The sequence below is a fragment of the Microcebus murinus genome, chromosome 3, assembly GCF_040939455.1.
Source record: "Microcebus murinus isolate Inina chromosome 3, M.murinus_Inina_mat1.0, whole genome shotgun sequence".
NCBI classification, from domain to species: domain Eukaryota; kingdom Metazoa; phylum Chordata; class Mammalia; order Primates; family Cheirogaleidae; genus Microcebus; species Microcebus murinus.
In genome coordinates this window covers 86,078,471-86,096,641 of record NC_134106.1, presented here as the reverse complement: position 1 = coordinate 86,096,641, position 18,171 = coordinate 86,078,471, and the positions used below count along the sequence as shown (strand labels likewise).

General features: G+C 35.0%; 1 protein-coding gene across 2 annotated transcripts in view; it reads right to left on the bottom strand.

Moving 5' to 3' along the window:
• Nucleotides 1-42: 42 nt before the first annotated feature.
• The window catches only part of LOC105856129 (RANBP2 like and GRIP domain containing 4), a 68,328-nt gene continuing 50,199 nt past the window's right edge, over nt 43-18,171 (bottom strand). For both annotated transcript variants that reach the window (XM_012737616.2, XM_012737617.2), the window contains 6 exons: nt 10,863-11,067; nt 9,521-9,622; nt 4,102-4,247; nt 3,136-3,409; nt 2,682-3,016; nt 43-2,296 (listed from right to left, as the gene is read on the bottom strand). In XM_012737616.2, coding sequence (XP_012593070.1) covers nt 1,991-2,296; nt 2,682-3,016; nt 3,136-3,409; nt 4,102-4,247; nt 9,521-9,622; nt 10,863-11,067 — 1,368 coding nt within the window. In that variant the 3' untranslated portion in view covers nt 43-1,990. The remainder of the gene's footprint in view (nt 2,297-2,681; nt 3,017-3,135; nt 3,410-4,101; nt 4,248-9,520; nt 9,623-10,862; nt 11,068-18,171) is intronic.

The following is an 18,171-nucleotide window of genomic DNA, read 5'->3' as shown; positions in this document are numbered from 1 at the left end:
TGAAAATTTAAAATGTTTTGCCATAAAGTACCACTTAAAATGTACAAATAAGGAATTACTTTATTCTATCTTTAAGCAGATTTTAATGAGACAATATAAAATCCAGCCACTTAAAAAAAAAATACACATTGTGGGTTTGATACCACATCAGTGATTAAGTAACAAAGAGAAATAGCAAAGTCCTTTCCTGAAATGTGACACAAAGACTTTCTTACAAATGTCACAAGCCACGTTTAAGCATCTTTGGAATACTAATTACTAGAAAAGTCAGTTTACATGTTATCTCATCAAATTTTTGGTCAAAGTTTAAGCTTTTTATTTCATAACTGTAATGCTTTAGGATAGCATAGAAATCTATAAAAATCCTCTTAAAAATCATTTGTATTTAGTTAAGAATTTATTTTAAAATCATGACAAAGTCATCAATTGTCTCAGCTGAAAAGGAATAACACACTTTACATAGGTCTCCAAAGAAGCCAATTGGAAATATTAAATGTGCTTATATGTAGTCCATCAGTTCTCTTCAAGGTTCCACTGATACACTGGGGATGGGTTTATTTCAGGTATGAGGCTTTGTTGCCAAGTGGCTTTAGTGATGGTATTCCATCACTCATTATTTACACATGACTTCCCTCCCCTTCATGTGACTGATGGTTGAACAGGTATTTACTATAGGATACTCTATTTCCAAATCCCCATATAATAGGGAATAAACCTCACTCTTTTCTCACTAAACAAAATTAAGTAATTTCACTAAGAACACAGGAGGGTGGAAGACAGTCAATATTCATGATTGGAACATACAAAATTTTGAGCTCTAACTGGATTCTTTGTAGTTCTATATTGAGTAGGCCAATTAAGAACATCCTATTTTTTCCCAGCAGTTTACCTAAGATTTGACACAAACTATTTCTAAATTCATTTTCAATGCATATCAAACTTAAGAGTTACTTCCTTAAGAGCTCTGAAAATTGCATGGCAGTTTGAGTTTACTGACTTTGTCTCCTTACTTTACATCTTATATTAGAATGAACAGACAACTAAATGCACAAGTAATGAATTTTTTAAATGTCATGGCTCTTATGAATTGTCACTTTATTTCTGCTACAAAATTTACCAGAAAAAGGTACTGCAACATTCTAGTATAAAGCAAATCTTTAACCAAAGACCATGTATATAGACCTTCTAAAAATATTCATACTTTATCACAATAATTGCAAGGAAAAATTCAGTATCTATCATCAGAACCAAGCTGCAGTTTCTGAGGTAGTAAAGACAGATGACAGAAAGCTTAAAAAAAGAAAAAAAAATACAGCTAAGGAAATAGTGAACTTGTTTAAAATGTAAAAATTAATTCAATACCTTTGGAAAGGGCACAGGATGCTACATATTTTAAGAAAGGAAGGTACTCTACTTAAAAGTTAACTTGTAACTACACAGGAGGTGTAATAAAGATTATAGAAGAGCACTTTGGTTAACTCTCTACCTTCTGTGACTCTACCCATTCAAACATGAGTCTGTATAAACAAGTACACCAACAGTTAAGATTACCAAATATACTTCAAATCTAAAATAAAATTATCAAGCTGTGGTCCCTTTATTTAAATGGTAAGTATATTCATGCAGGAAATCCAAATATCTTAAAAGGAATTAAAACTTAATTGCATATATCATATTCCTTCAATAATTTAAGAAGGTCTATTGCTTTTAACAAGATTAATATTATTCCATTTTAATACAGATATGTCAGGAGTACATATAAACACAAGTACACCTGAAATACACCAGTGTTTAAACTTTTATTTCACACCATGCAAGGTCAATTATAACACATTAAAAAGTGACAACAGCTATAAGCTGCAATTTTACATTTATACAGCAGAAACGTCCATTTTTAAAAGCTGAACATAATTACCATATTTTGTCTGTAACAGCTAAGCTTCAATTCAACTGCTTATACAGAAAAAATTTACAATGAAAAACAATGATTTTATATCTGTCCACATTCTGTGATACTTATTCTTCGACTAACAGACCCTTTAGGAGAACCAAATGATTCAATCTTTTTCACAGTATCCATGCCGTCCTTAACAAACCCAAACACTACATGCTTAAAGTCCAAATGTTCTGCTTTTTTCAGTGTTATAAAAAACTGAGAATTATTGGTATCCCGGCCTCGATTGGCCATGGATAGTAACCCAGGACCAGTATGTTTCACATCAAAATTTTCATCTTCAAATTTGTCTCCATAAATGGACTGTCCTCCTGTTCCATCATGTTTGGTGATATCTCCCCCCTGAAAAAAGATTAAAATTAATAGGAATCCTGAATAAAACATTTAAAATATACACAGAACTCATCACTACAGGATAAATCCTAAATACCCAGCTTCCTTAAGAATGCAGTCTGAAAACTAAGTATTTTTGGAAAGAATATAAAAAATGAAAAGATCGTTCTTTCCCCCTCAGTTTCTATTAGGTTTCAAGTAGTAAAACTTTGAACTATTTTAGGTTGAAAGTTTTCAGCAGGGGTAGATAATGCAGTGACACCAACTAATGTGTGGAAAAGCTAAAGAAATCTTAAGAGAACTATAGGACAAGGACAAGGGAAAACACTCAAATTTCCCAAGTTAGTTTAGTATACTCTTTAGACTCCCACTGTGATACGTAGTTAATACTTACTTGGCAAACAAAATCTGGAATTACTCTGTGAAAAATAGAGTTCTTGAAACCAAAGCCCTTTTCCCCAGTGCACAGTGCTCTGAAGTTCTCAGCAGTTTGAGGAACAATGTTTGAAAATAATTCCATGGTTATGCGTCCTAGAGGTTCACCATCTGCACAAACGTCAAAAAACACCAAAGGATTGGTCTCGTTTGACAATTCTGCTGCCAGTGACACATGTCCTTTCTGGAGTTTCAATAAATTCTGCTGACATTCTTCAAATTTTTTCTTAAAACAATCAGCCATTTCTTTAGTTTTAAATCTCACTGCAAGCTGTTCCACTTTTGCTTCACCATCTATTGAGGAAAAAAAAAAAGTGACATTCATATTAACTGTTAAAAATTGTTTTATGTGTTTGTTATGGATTTTAGTAAAGTCCACATATGGAAAGTAGCATCTGAATGTAGAAACTCACCAGCATAATCTGAGGCAGTCCAAACTAAAGCATTATTGGAAACATTTAAGGGCTTTAATTCCATTGTTTTGGTAATAACATGGTTTGCACACACTTTAAAGACCTGGTCTCTTCTCATTAGTATCCGATAGTAATTCTTCATTGTATGCCAAAGAATCTTTATATCTCCAACACCACGCTCTTTCCATTGACTGACATCACGATCCCATCTATAAAGTTTGGCTCTCTCTTTAAACAAAATTTCTTCATCTTCTTCTCCAGATTTTACTTCTACCTATAATAGATGAAATTATATGTAAAAGTGCTACTTATAATAAGTTCTATAATAAATTCCAAACATCAAAATTCTTTAAGATATTTTCTTTGTGATAACTTTAACAGAATTTGTGGTGTTGTGATAATTGGTTATATCCTAAAACTAGGAATACATCTAATTTTGTTGTAGAAGTGAAGAACTGTTTTGTCATTGAAAATTTTTCTTTTATATAGTATTCACTTTCCTTTTGGAAATTAAATGCCTACCTTTACGGCTATGGCCCTCAACCCCCAAGTAGTATCACCACCTGAGCTCCCCACTACTACCCCCCTACCATGACACCCCCCCCACCCTTGGTCCCTGGTGCCAAAAAGGTTAGGGACTGCTGCTTTCTAGACAGAAGAGGTTTCAGAAAGTGTTTATTATAATGTTATAAAAACAAACACGATATTCTAACAACATATGAAAAAAGTATTTATTTCTTACCAACAATTACATATAGAATTTACCAAGTAACATTTATATGAAAACTTCTAAAAGACAATTTATACTTAAAGGCTGGTTTGTCTAATAAACAAAACTTCCATTTCAAATTGTAAATATTTTGAAATAAATGCAAACAATATACCTACTACGATCAAGCCAGAGTGAGTTTTAAACTTTAACTGAAAAATAAGTTATTAGGAAAACTTTGATTCCTTAATACTTACCTCTGGTAATGACACTATGGGTTCAAAATGGATATCTTCATTATGAACTACTTCTTCATCACTACCATCTTCATCTTCACCAACTTTACTGGTTGACTGTGTTCCGAACACAGTCGCTCCGGTATTTGCCCACTGGAAATTTTTATCTGGTGAATAAATTAGGATATTTGAACAGTGGTAGCTATTTTTTACAAGTTTTTTTACCCTATTCTTAGGTTACTTTATCAATGCATCTAAATTCCAATGATGTTCTCTCTCTTTTTTCTCTCTCTCTCTGTCTCTCTGTCTCTCTCTCTCTCTCTCTATATATATATATATCACTATTAAAAATGTCATCCTGGCAAGTTCAACTCATGTAGTGAACACAAAGTACATTTAGGACTGCTTATGCTCAGTTACAAAGGTAACACTGTCTCTGCCTTGGGTAACCTTCTTAACACTAAATTACACAAGAACTTCCAGTAATGAAGTAGGTTCTTTAAAGTACATACTTGAAATTTTGAAAAAATGTAGCTCAGCTTTTGGAGGTAGTCTATGTCATAAAACCTTTTATCACATGCAAAAAGTAACTTTTGAACATAAAAATGTCCCTAAATAGGCCAAATCTGCTACTTTCAAACTAGCCACCTTAGCCTAAACACATGTTTATAACTTCTGTACTTCAACTTCTTCTTTATGAAGCTAGTGTTTGGAACTTAGATTTCTTGGCCAGGCTGGTGGATAAGTAGCCTTGGGAGAAGCCCTCTGAGTTCAACTGCCCTCAGGAGATACACTACAGAGTTAAGACTTCCCACTTCTATGCAGAACAATGATGATCGCTCTCCCTCATACCTGAAAGAACCAGAGAATAGAACCTTCTCCATTTCCCACCTTAATTCAGATGGCCCATCCTAACATATTCTCCCACAATCTTAAAGGAAAAAAATACCTCTTTTAATTTTTCATCACTTACAGAACCCTAATACCTGCTGCTAAAGACTCTTAAGAAGGAAAAAAATGTCACAGAGCACATAAAAGGTAACAGCACCTTGAAGAAAGAATATGTGAATTAAAAAATCCACTCCTCTTAATAAAGGCAGATTTAATAGAGGGGGAAAATTAAAGACAAAAATTTCTAAGGACATACAAGAAAATATTGCAAAGAAATAATGTGAGAACAAGAAAAACACAACCTCAGGTCATATGGGGGCTTTCTGAAAATAGTAATCACTGATAAGCATAATATAAGAAATTTGGGACTCAAAATTCACTATCCAGGAACTCCCAAGCAAAACTTTAACTAAAAAAATAACCTCAGGGGATATGTGGCAGAAAAAATTTAAAATTCTTCTAAAACAGTTCTCTGCCTTTGTTGCACATTAACTATTAGGTTGGTGCAAAAGTAACTGCAGTTTTAGCATTGTTGAAATTTGTCATTTGATGTTGGAACACATTTTTAAATAAATGTGGTTATGTTATATATCATTTTAACACACATTACTTGCTTTATTTTTTTTGCTAATAACTACTTGCTGTTTATTTTATATATATATACATATATATATATATTTTTCCCCCCTGAGACAGAGTCTCGCTTTGTTGACCAGGCTAGAGTGAGTGTATATTTATTTTAGACTATGGAAATGATGTTAGACGAAAAGCAAATTTGAGCAATTTTCTTATTCCAATTAAAATTGGGTCGTACAGCACTGGAGACAACTCATAACATCAACAATGCCTTTAGCCCAAGAACTGCTAACGAACTTATAGTGCAGTGGTGGTTCAAGAAGTTTTGCAAAGGAGACCAGAGCCTTGAAGATGAGGAACACAGTGGCCTGCCGTGGAAAGTTGACAATGACCAACTGAGAACAACTGTCAAAGCTGATCCTCTTACAACTATATGAGAAGTTGCCAAAGAACTCAACAAGGAGACCATTCTATGGTCCTTCAGCACTTGAACCAAATTGGAAAGGTGAACAGGCTCGATTAAGTGGGTGACTCGTGAGCTGACAAAAATAAAAAAAATCATTGTTTTGAAGTATTGTCTTCTCTTATTGTACACAGCAACAAACCATTTCTTGATCGGATTGTGACATGCAATGAAAAAGGGATTTTATACAACTGGCATCAACCAGCTTAGTAGTTGAACCAAGAAGCTCCAAGCACTTCCCAAAGCCAAACTTGAACCAAAAAGTCATGGTCATTGTTTGGTGGTCTGCTGCCAGTCTGATCCACTACAGCTTTCTGAATCTCGGCAAAACCATTATGCTGAGAGGTATTCTCAGCAAATTGATGAGATGCACAAAAAACTGCAACACCTGGAGCTGGCATCAGTCAACAGAAAGGGCCTGATTCTTCTCCACAACAACACCTGACCGTATGTCGCACAACCAAAGCTTCAAAAGTTGAACAAATTGGGATATGAAGTTTTGCCTCATCTGACATATTCACCTGACCTTTCACCAGCCATCTATCACTTTTTCAAACATCTCGACAACTTTTTGCAGAGAAATACTTCCACAACCAGCAGTATGCAGAAAATGCTATCCAAGAGTTTGTAGAATCCTAAAGAACTGATTTTTACGCTACAGGAATAAACAAACTTATTTTTCACTGGCAAAAATGTACTGATTGTAATTGTTCCTATTTTGACTAATAAAGATGTGTTAGAGCCTAGTTACAATGATTTAAAATTCAGTCTGAAACCACAATTACCTTTGCACCAACCTAATATCAATGTCTGGGTCTCATGTTTAGAGATGCCAATATAACTATTAGGTAGGTCTCTTTAAAAAAGCTCCTAGGTAATTTTAATAGGAAGCCATGGCTGGAAACCATATCCCTAAGCAGAGTAGAAGGTAAAATTTACAAAGTAAAAGTATAAAAAGTATGCATGTGAATAATCAGTATCAATTTCAAGATAACAATTCTAGGTAAGAGTACCTAGGAGCTTCCCTGCGTGTATTTTCAGTGAAAACATTAAAAAGTGAAGCATGAACGTGATAAAATGGCAATCTGTGTCTAAGCTGGGCAGTAACTTAGTTTCTATAACACACATAGATCAATAGATCTGTGTAAATACAACTTTCAGGAAAAAAAAATCAGTATAAAAAACAAAGGAAAAGGAAAAAGAAAACAAGGAAATCTATCATGAGTTTTCTCCCTGCTGTTTTCTCTCCCTGACAGGCACCCTGCAGTGACTGTTTTCACAAACATCTGAAAAGAGCTAAAAGACAGAAAGGAAACATACATCTTTCTCTTTACATTCACCAGCTCACTGCCCTTTAGAATCTATTTCTATATAGACTGAGGAGCTCCTGGCAGTGGGGACAAACTACAGGCTTCAGATCCTGCCCAAAATCTTAAAGGCAAGATCGATCGCCAATAAGATCTCTGACTGCCACTTCTACATACCTCTAAGAAAAGGAATGGATACAGCCCTTTCACACAGCCTTGCTTCTGTTATCTGATTATGGCTAAGAAGAAGAGAAAGAGCAGATATGACAGTTCACAGCACCCTGTTAATTTGGCTACAGCCATAAATTGTGTTCACCTCCTTTATACAATTCCTAAATAAAAAGCCTGAATACCTGATTCTCTCTGTCAACATACTCTTCTTCTTTCACCATGTTGGCCCTTTCCTGCTTGGGAACATAAAATATATTTCTTCTTTCTATCCTAATATTTGAAGAAATTTTTCTCAAACCTGTGTGCACCAGCAGCACTCCCACCCTAACATTACCAAAGTATTAAGATTCCACATGAAAACCTATGGGACACAAACAAAATTGATTGCAGAGAATTTATAATTTTAAATACTAAACGCACTCGACACACAAGAAATCTAACAAAAATAACAAAATGTAAAGCTAAATAAAATGTACAAAAATGAGAATTGATAAAATCAAAAGCTGCTTCTTTGAAAAAACAAGTATACAAATTACTGCCAAACACAAGAAAAAAACAACGTAATAAGTGTAGTTTTACTCTTTTTTAATGAATAATCTCATTAAGAATGATAATTAGTGGTAAGGAATGCCAGTGGGTAAGGCATAAGGTGTCGCTCCCTTCTGATAATTTGAGTCTTGCCTACTTCATAATTTAGAGTACAATATTGATACAGTACTTTGAAAAGGTTACACTGAGTGTCAATCAGCCTATCAAACAATTTTTATTTGGCATTTTTTGGCGAATAATTGTACCCACTGCATTGCTGAGTTTGCCAACATATTACCCTTGGATTTCAGGTTATTTAATAAATTAAAACAAAAATTAAAAAACTTGCTATCAGTGAAGCCATGAATTCCCACATAACATCATATCTGAAAGTAATTTCTAAACATTTTATGTGTTCCTGTAAGTGGCGAGAGCTTGCAAAATAGTGTAAATATTTAAGTGGGAAGGACGGTATTCTAAACTGCATTAATCATTTAAGCATACATACATCTTCAATAAAATTTATGCCACAAATCAAACATCATGTACAAGAACAATTTAGGTGGTACATAACTACAGATATGAAACACATTACAAGAATAAGAAAATAGGCCGGGCGCGGTGGGTCATGCCTATAATCCTAGCACTCTGGGAGGCCGAAGCAGGTGGATCACTCAAGGTTGGGAGTTCGAAACCAGCCTGAGCAAGAGCAAGACCCCGTCTCTACTAAAAATAGAAAGAAATTAGCCGGACAACTAAAAATATATAGAAAAAAATTAGCTGGGCATGGTGGTGCATGCCTGTAGTCCCAGCTACTTGGGAAGCTGAGGCAGGAGGATCGCCTGAGTCCCAGGAGTTTGAGGTTGCTATGAGCTAGGCTGACGCCACGGCACTCTAGCCCAGGCAACAGAGTGAGACTCTGTCTCAAAAAAAAAAAAACAAAAAATGAATAAGGAAATATAATGAATGGCCTTATGCTAAAACTTGAAATAATCAAGGAAATGGATTACATTCTAGAAATGCTATCAAAATGGATTAAAAATAGAAACAACATTGAAAAAGACAGGAAAACAACTTAGCACAATAATTAGCACAACCCAATACTGAAATTCAAAGAACATGCAAAACCTAAAAGTTTGTACAAATCATCTTCTTAAAAAAATGTAAATTCACAAATCCTGAAATATCCACAAATCAAATCTAAAAGTACAGTCAAAAGAACAATGTTAATAAAGTCAGGGTTATTCCAAAACTGAAAAATGGCTCTACATTTCAGGATGGGGAGGACTATCAGCATGACTTACGCTAAATTAAGAAAAAATTTTTATGATATTAGTAAATGTCAAAAATAGAGAACAGAAACCCTTCCTTATTAAAACGTTCAACTGGGGGATGGTGTGAGGGAAGAATCTCCCAACTTAGTTGCAACACTGTAACAAAGGACTGTTTTTTTTCACTTGTGCTTTATTCTGTAATATGATCATTAAATCACTCCTGATCTTACCTTTTGAACCAAAAGCAAAATCCCCAGAATTACTGGAAGCCAAGTCTGCAAATGACAGCCCTGTGCTACTTCCAAATCCAAATGAAACTGTTTTGCTTTCCACTGGCAAAAGGAAAAGAACAATTTAACATTTCATTTAATGTATATTAAACATCAAAGCTCTACTCAGGTCTCAGAAAGAATAGTAGGACCTTCTATACTACAGGATGGTGGGGAGGGGGTTAGCATTTGTATTATGGTAAGTTACAAAATACATCCAATTGTGAGCTTTATCAACATTATTAATTTTACAGGTACTATTCCCAAAGGATACTACTATACTACACCAAAAGCATGCCAACAATTATTTTTTATAAATGAGATCTACATCTATCTACATTAAGCCAGATATAGAATCATACTGTTTCTGCTTTAAAGAGTCTTCTATACTCTAAAACAAGCATTAAGCCAAAGGCAGAGTTTTAGGAAACATCTGTATAAAAATTTTGTGTTCTGTATTATATAAGTAAGCTCATAAAAAACAAATATCCCATTTACACTTGGTCATCAGGACTTTTGTGATCTTATCTTAATTCTGCCAACATTTAACTGCATGATCTCTGAAAGCCCTGTGCCTTACTTTCCTCATCTGAAAAACGTACAGGGTTTTAGGTGTGACGTTACCTTCCATTTCTAGCATAGTAAGATTCTGAAGTGTCTACATAAATGTAATATTTATAATGTTAAGACTACTTTAAAAAATTAGGTAATGTAGACAATGTACACATAAAGAGCAATACAGACACTTTGCACTCACTCCCCAAAAAATTGAAATGGAAAAACAAAGGAGAAAGCAATATCACATATTAGTTATTGTAACTGAATACTTAATTTAGCAAGCTTTCAGGCTGGTAGAGAAAAAGACATTTTAAGTTCTACTAACAAATTTTATACCCCTATTGTAATATTTCTATAACTACCTCACATATAATTAAAACATTTTAAATATGCCCAAACTAAAAATATAATTCAAACAGTATTGAAATGAAAACACTATCACAAAGTAAATTACCATGTAAGTAAACTACCATATTGTCTTTCATGCTCAGGCAGATAGGTCAGAGTCACAATGTTTTGTATTCCCTAATAATCACGACTCTAACGATAAAAAACACATTTATTATCTTTGTTTGGCTAGGCAGTATGATTTTTTCTGATTATTATTACTAATACCTTATAGCCCTTTAGACATCTCAGAATTTGTTTTAAAGGGAGTTTTTAGGATCTACCATTAAAAATCTATCTTCAAAAATATAAAGTGTTCCTTATGTAATGCACGATACAAATGTATATCAAGTTTTACCTTGGCTTGTAGAATCTGCATCAATTTCCTTTCTAGTAGACAAATCTACAGGCTTCTCTGCAGTTCCAGAGGAAATAGGTGGTAAACTAAGAGATTTAGTAATAGAATCGGGTTCTTCAGATTTACAGAAAAGAGGTACTGTCATTTCAGTCCGACCTGTACACACACTGTTGGCTGTGCTAGTTATATCTTCACTCTGAGATTTCTGCAAAGAGGAAGTAACAAAACACCATGCCATTAAATACTGATTTACAAAAACAATCATATAACCTATTTTTTAAAAAACTGAGAACTTTGACTTCTGGACAAGATGGAATAAACACACTTTACCTATCTCTCTCCCAAAAGCTACAACTAGATGCCTGGACTGAAAAAAACATATAGAACAACTGTAAGAAGCTGAGGGGCCCAGCATGGTGGCTCATGCCTGTAATCCTAGCACTTTGAGGGGCCAAGGCAAGAGGACTGCTTGAGGCCAGGAGTTTGAGACAAGCCTAAGCAAGAGTGAGACAGACCCCTCTCTACAAAAAAAAGAAAAAACAAAACAAAACAAAAATTTAGCGAGGCATGGTGGCACTCGCCTTGTAGTCCCAGCTACTTGGGAGGCTAAGCCAGGAGGATCACCTGAGCCCAAGACTTTGAGGTTGCCGTGAGCTAGGTTGATGCCATGGCATTCTAGCCCAGACAACGGAGTGAGACTGTGTTCTTAAAAAAACAAAAAAAGTTTTGTTTTTTTAAGAATTGTGGATAAAAGGAGGAGGAATAAAAATTTCAGGATCAGAGGGATAATTTGCTGGTGAGATCCTCATGGGTTTTATTCTGCCTTCCCTACATCCCAGCCTGGGCGTTAGAACAGCCAAAAAAGATGGAGCTGCCAAAGGCACAAATGTAAAAAGTTTCAAGAAAAGTCAGCTCTGTTTGGCCAGCAAAGGGAGTAGTTATGATCATCCATGTATTAGAACTATCCAAAAAAGACTTCTTAAAGTCATTATTAACAATGTTTCAAAAAGTATATGATAAATACTCTTAAAACAAATGAAATGATAGAAGGTCTAAGCAAAAAAATAGAAGGCATAAAAAAGAAAAACCTAAATGGGAGTTTTACAAATGAAAAATATGGTAACAGTGAAATTTCACAGACTACTTCATCTAACAACAGTAGAATACACATTCTTCACAAGCTCATATGGAACATTTACCAAGGACCACATTCTAGGCCATAAAACGTACCTCCACAAATTTAAAGGAATGGAATTCAAACAAAGTATACTCTCAGACCACAATAAAATTAAACTTGCAATCATTAATAGAAATGTTGGAGGGAAAAAAATCCCCAAATATTTGCAGATTAAACAACACTTCAAAGAAATACATGTCAAAAAAGAAGTTTCAAGAGAAATTAAAAATATTCTGAACTAAATAAAAATGAAAAAATACAACCTATCAAAATTTGTGAGATGCAATAAAAGCAAGAATGGGGGACATTCACAACACTACATGCAATAATTAAAATGAAGATCTCAAATTAATATTCTGGCTGGGTGTGGTGGCTCACACCTATAATCCCAGCACTTCAGGAGGCCAAGGACTGCTTGAGGTCAGGAGTTAAAGACCAGCCTAGTCAACATAGCCAGACCCCATCTCTACAGAAAAAAATAAAATTAGCAAGGCATGATGGTGTGCACCTATAGCCTTAGCTACTAATCTGGGAGGATCACTTGAGCCCAGGAGTTCAATATTATAGTGAGCTATAATCTCACCACTGCACTCCAGCCTAGGCAACAAGGCAAGAACCCATCTCTTACTCACCTCCCAATTTTTTTTTTTTTTCCTAAGACAGAGTCTCATTCTGTCGCCCAGGGCTAGAGTGCCATGGCATCTGGCTAGCTCACAGTAACCTCAAACTCCTGAGCTCAGGCAATCCTCCTGCCTCAGCCTCCCAAGTAGCTGGGACGACAGGAATGCGCCACCATGCCCAGCTAATTTTTTCTATATATTTTTAGCTGGCCAATTAATTTCTTTCTAGTGTTGGTAGAGACAGCGTCCCGCTTTTGCACAGGCTGGTTTCGAACTCCTGACCTTGAGCAATCTGCCCACCTCGGCCTCCCAGAGTGCTAGGATTATAGGCATGAGCCACCACGCCCGGCCCCCAATTTTTTTTTAATTACTAAGAATCTGCAGCTAATATACTTAATAGTGAGAAACTAGCTTTCTTGCTAAAATCAAGAGCAGTGCAACACTCTTGAATGTCTACTATTAACACTTTTATTCAACATCATACCATAAATTCTAACTAATAAAATAAGACAAGGAAAGGAAATAAAAGGTATAAAGATAAAGAAAAAAATATAAAATTATCTTTGTTCACTGAAAACATGACTGGCTCTGTAAAAAAAAAACTACGAAGAACAGGAAAAACACCTGAAACTAATAAGAAATTATAAAAAGGTTATAAAATACTAAGTGAATATACAAAAGTCAATTGCCTTTATAAAACAGGAAAAAAAATTGGAATTTGAAATTAAAAACACAGTACCATTTACATTAGCATCAAAAACCAAAGCATAGTTAGAAACCTAACAAAACATGGAAATATGTATACTTATGAAAACTATAAAATTCCGATAAAAGAAATCAAAGAAAACATAAATAAATGGACAGATAGTCCATGTTCAATACTGTTAAAATGGCAACTCTTCTCAATTTGACCAACAGAGTTCAACATAATTCCAATCAAAGTACCAGCAAGTTATTTTGCAGACATGGACAAACTAATTCAAAAGTTTATATAGGCCGGGTGTGGTGGCTCACGCCTGTAATCCTAGCACTCTGGGAGGCCGAGGCAGGTGGATTGCTCGAGGTCAGGAGTTTGAAACCAGCCTGAGCAAGAGCGAGACTCTGTCTCTACTATAAATAGAAAGAAATTAATTGGCCAACTAATATATATAGAAAAAATTAGCCGGGCATGGTGGCGCATGCCTGTAGTCCCAACTACTCGGGAGGCTGAGGCAGCAGGATTGCTTAAGCCCAGGAGTTTGAGGTTGCTATGAGCTAGGCTGACACCATGGCACTCACTCTAGCCTAGGCAACAAAGTGAGACTCTGTCTCAAAAAAGAAAAAAAAAAAAAGTTTATATGGAAAGATTAAAGACACAAAATGGGCAAAATAATACTAAAGAACAAAGTCAGAGGTCTGACAGTATTAAACCACAAGACTTACTATAAAGCTACCATAATTAAGACAGTGTGTTATTAGTGAAAGAATAGGTAGATAGATGATGGAACAAAACAGAGGGCCCAGAAATAGACTCATAGAAACAGAGTCAAATGATCTTTGACAATGGAGCAAAGACAATTCAACAATTTGTCTTTTTAACAAATGGTGCCGGAACAACTGGACATCCATGAACTAAAAAATAAATCCATACACAGACTTTACACCTTTCACAAAAATATTAAAATGCATTAAAGACCTAAATGTAAAATGTAAAACTACAGAACTTCTAGAATACAATAAAGGAGAAAATCTGGATGCTTTTAGGTTTAGTGATAATTTTTCAGATAAAATATCAAAAGCACAATCCATGAAACAGAAAAATTTGCTAAGTTAGATTTCATTAAAAACTGCTGCTCTGTGAAAGACACTGTTAAGATAATGAAAAGACAAGCCACTTAACCAGGGAAAAGGATCTGCAAACATTTATCTAAAGTAGCAGTCCCCAACCTTTTTGGCACCAAGGACTGGTTTCGTGGAAGACAATTTTTCCACAAACAGAGGGGATGGTTTGGGGATGATTCAAGAGCATTACATTTATCATCCAGTCAAACCTCTCTGCTAATGATAATCTGTACTTGCAGCCGCTCCCCAGCTCCATCTCATATCATCAGGCATTAGATTCTCATAAGGAGCTCGCAACCTAGATCTCTCATATGTGCAATTTACAGTAGAACTCAGTCTCCAATGAGAATCTAATGCTGCCACTGGTCTGACAGGAAGCAGTGCTCAGGCAATGATGCAAGCGATGGGGAGCAGCTGTAAATAGGGATGAAGTTTCGCTAGCTCAGCTCCTGCTGTGCAGCATGGATCCTAACAGGCCAGAGGCCAGTACCAGTACATGGCCCAGGGGTTGGGGACCATGGGAAAGGACTTGAATCCAAAATATACAAAGAACCGTGGAGGCTAAAAGATAAAGAAACATTTTTAAAGTACTGAAAGAAAACTCTCAACACTGAATATCATATCACCAAAAATAACCTTTGAGGAATGAATGAAGAAAAATACATTCTCAGACAAAGAAAAACTAAGAAAATTTGTCACCAGTAGACCTGCTTTAAAAGAAAAGCAAATGAAAGCTCTGCAGGCAAAAGGCCAAAGATAGCATAGGGAATCCTAGAATGCTTGGAATGAAAAATTACAGAAATGGTGATTATCTAAGTAAATAAACTATTGTTTACTTTTTAGGTTTCTAGTAATATATAACTGTTGAAAACAAAATGTGACTGATAGGATATTTGATGGATGTAGACATAACACATGATAGCCACCATCATAATGGAGGAATATTAAAAATCTATATAGTTCTAATACTTCTATATTTTACTCGAAAAGGAAAAGTAGTAATTCTAAAGTTTCTTTAAAGTGTGATGTGCATATTATAATCTCTAGAGCAACCACTAAAAAACTATATGAAAAAATGGTTAAAGTATAGGAAATTTTAAAAGAATTCTGAAAAACTATTTATAATTCAAAAGAAGGCAGGAAAGGGAAATCAGAGTGATGAAAAAATAGAAGGGACATACACAAACTAAAAATAAAGTAATAAATCTGAATCAAAGAATGTCACTAATTACATTAAATAAATGCAAATGGTCTGAACATCAATAAAAACAGATTATCTAATTAGATTTTAAAAACACTAAGAAAATGCTGTCTACAAAAAAAAATAGGGGTAGGTAAAAAATGAAAATATTGAACATGCATATTCCACACATATCTACACATTTGCATACAAAGAGAATTTTGAGTGTATCAATATCAGACAAAGCAGACTTCAGAAAAATTATATAACAAATGTACCACTGTGGTGCAGGAAGTTGATAAGGGAGGCCATTCCTATGTAGGGGCAGGGGATATATGAGGAATCTCCGTACTTTCCACTCAATTTTGCTGTGAACCTAGAACTGCTTCAGCCCAGGAGTTTGAGGTTACAGTGAGCTATGGTTGACGCCACTGCACTCTACACAGGCTACAGAGCAAGACTGACTCAAAAAAGCAAAAAGGAGAAAAAAAGCTAGAAAATAGTCAGCGAAACTCAAAGCAAGCATAAGGAAGGAAATAGACTAGAGCAGAAATAAATGAGACAGAGGATGGAAAATCAACAGAAAAATTAACAAAACCAAGAGATGATAAAGTACAAGAAGCAAAAATTAACAGACAAATCCACAATTTTGTTTAATAACACATCTCTCAGTAAGTAACAGAAGTAGCAGACAAAAAATTAGCAAGAATAAATCAGATCTGAACAACACAGTATCAACTAATTTGACCTGATTTAATATTTATAAAACACTACTCATGCAAAAATAGCAAACTACACATTCTTCTTAGTGCACATGAAATATTCACCAAGACAGGCTTCACTAAATTTATAAAAATTGAAATTATTCAAAAAGTTTTCATTTACCATAATAGAATTAAACTAGAAATCACTAACAGAATGATACTTGGAAAACCACCAAAATTTTGGAAATAGCATACTACTATCTAATGCATAGATCAAAAAGAATACCTCAAGGAAAACTGAATGAAAGAGAAAATACTACTTGTTACAACTTGGAGAATGCAATTAAACAGAATTGCATTAGAGGGAAACTTACAGTATTACTTATATTAGAAATGAATAATGGTCTTAAATCTGTAATTCAGGCTTCCACTTTAAGAAACTAGAAAAAAAGCAAAATAAACCCAAGGCAAGAAGGAAATAATAAAAAGTAGAAATCAATTACATTGAACATGGGAAAAATAGATAAAAACAAACAAAAACCCAATGAAGCCAAAATCTTTTCCTACTGAAAAACAGCATCAATGAAATGGATAAACCTCTAACTAGGTCAACCACAAAATTTCAGGAAGAGAAAATGGAATATTTCACTCCTGAACCCACAAACACATTAAAACCTTAATAAGGGATTACCAGGAACAACTCTACACACACAAATTTGACACCACTTCCTTAAAAGACTCAAATTATTAAAACTCAAGAATAAGGCGATTACCTGGATAATCCCAACAGTCCTCCATCTATTATAGTCCTCTATTTATTATATTGTTAAAATCTTGTTAGGTGTGGTGGCTCACACCTGTAATCCTAGCACTTTGGGAAGCAAAGGCGGGAGGATCACCTGAGGCTGGGAGTTTAAGAGCAACCAGAGTAATATAGTGAGAACCTGTCTCTACAAAAAATAGAAAAAATAGCCAGATATGGTGGTACACACCTATAGTCCCAGCTACGTGGGATGCTGAGGCAGGAGGAGCACTTGAGCCCAGGAGTTTGAGGTTATAGTGAGCTACAATGATGTCACTGCACTCTATCCTAAGCAATAAAGTGAGACCATGTCAAGAAAAGAAAGAAAGGAAAAGGAAAAGGAAAAGGGAAGGGAAGAAAAAAGAAAAGGAAGGAAGGAGAAAGAGAAGCAAAGCAAAGAAAAAAGAAAAGGGAAATAAAGGAGGGAAGGGAAGGACGGGAAGAAGGAAGAGGAGAAGGGAAAGGGGGGAAAAGGGGGAAGCAGAAGAAGGGGAGGAAGAAAGAAACTTAAGAAAATTCCAGACACAGATGGTTTCACTGTTGAAAACTACCAAACATTTAATGGAGAAACTGCACCAATTCAACATGCTCTATTCCAGAAAATAGCAGTACGGGAAATATTTCCCATTTTATTTTATGATACCAGTATTACTTTTTTTTTTTTTTTAATGAGACAAGGTCTCACACTATGTTGCCTAGGCTGCAGTGCAATGGCTATTCACAGGTGCAATCATAGCCTGCCTAACTTAAGCACCTTCCTGCCTTAGCCTCCTAAGTAGCTGGGACTACAGACATAGGTCCCCATGGCCAAGCCTAGCCAGCATTACTCTTATATGTAAGCCAAAAACAATACTAGAAAAGAAAACTACCGATCAATGTCCCTGATGAGTATAAATCCAAAAATCTGTAACAAAATTTATGCCAATTGAATCCTATCCATTTTATGCCAATTGAATCCATGCCATTTGAATCCTATCACAAATAAAAATTACAATATACATGACC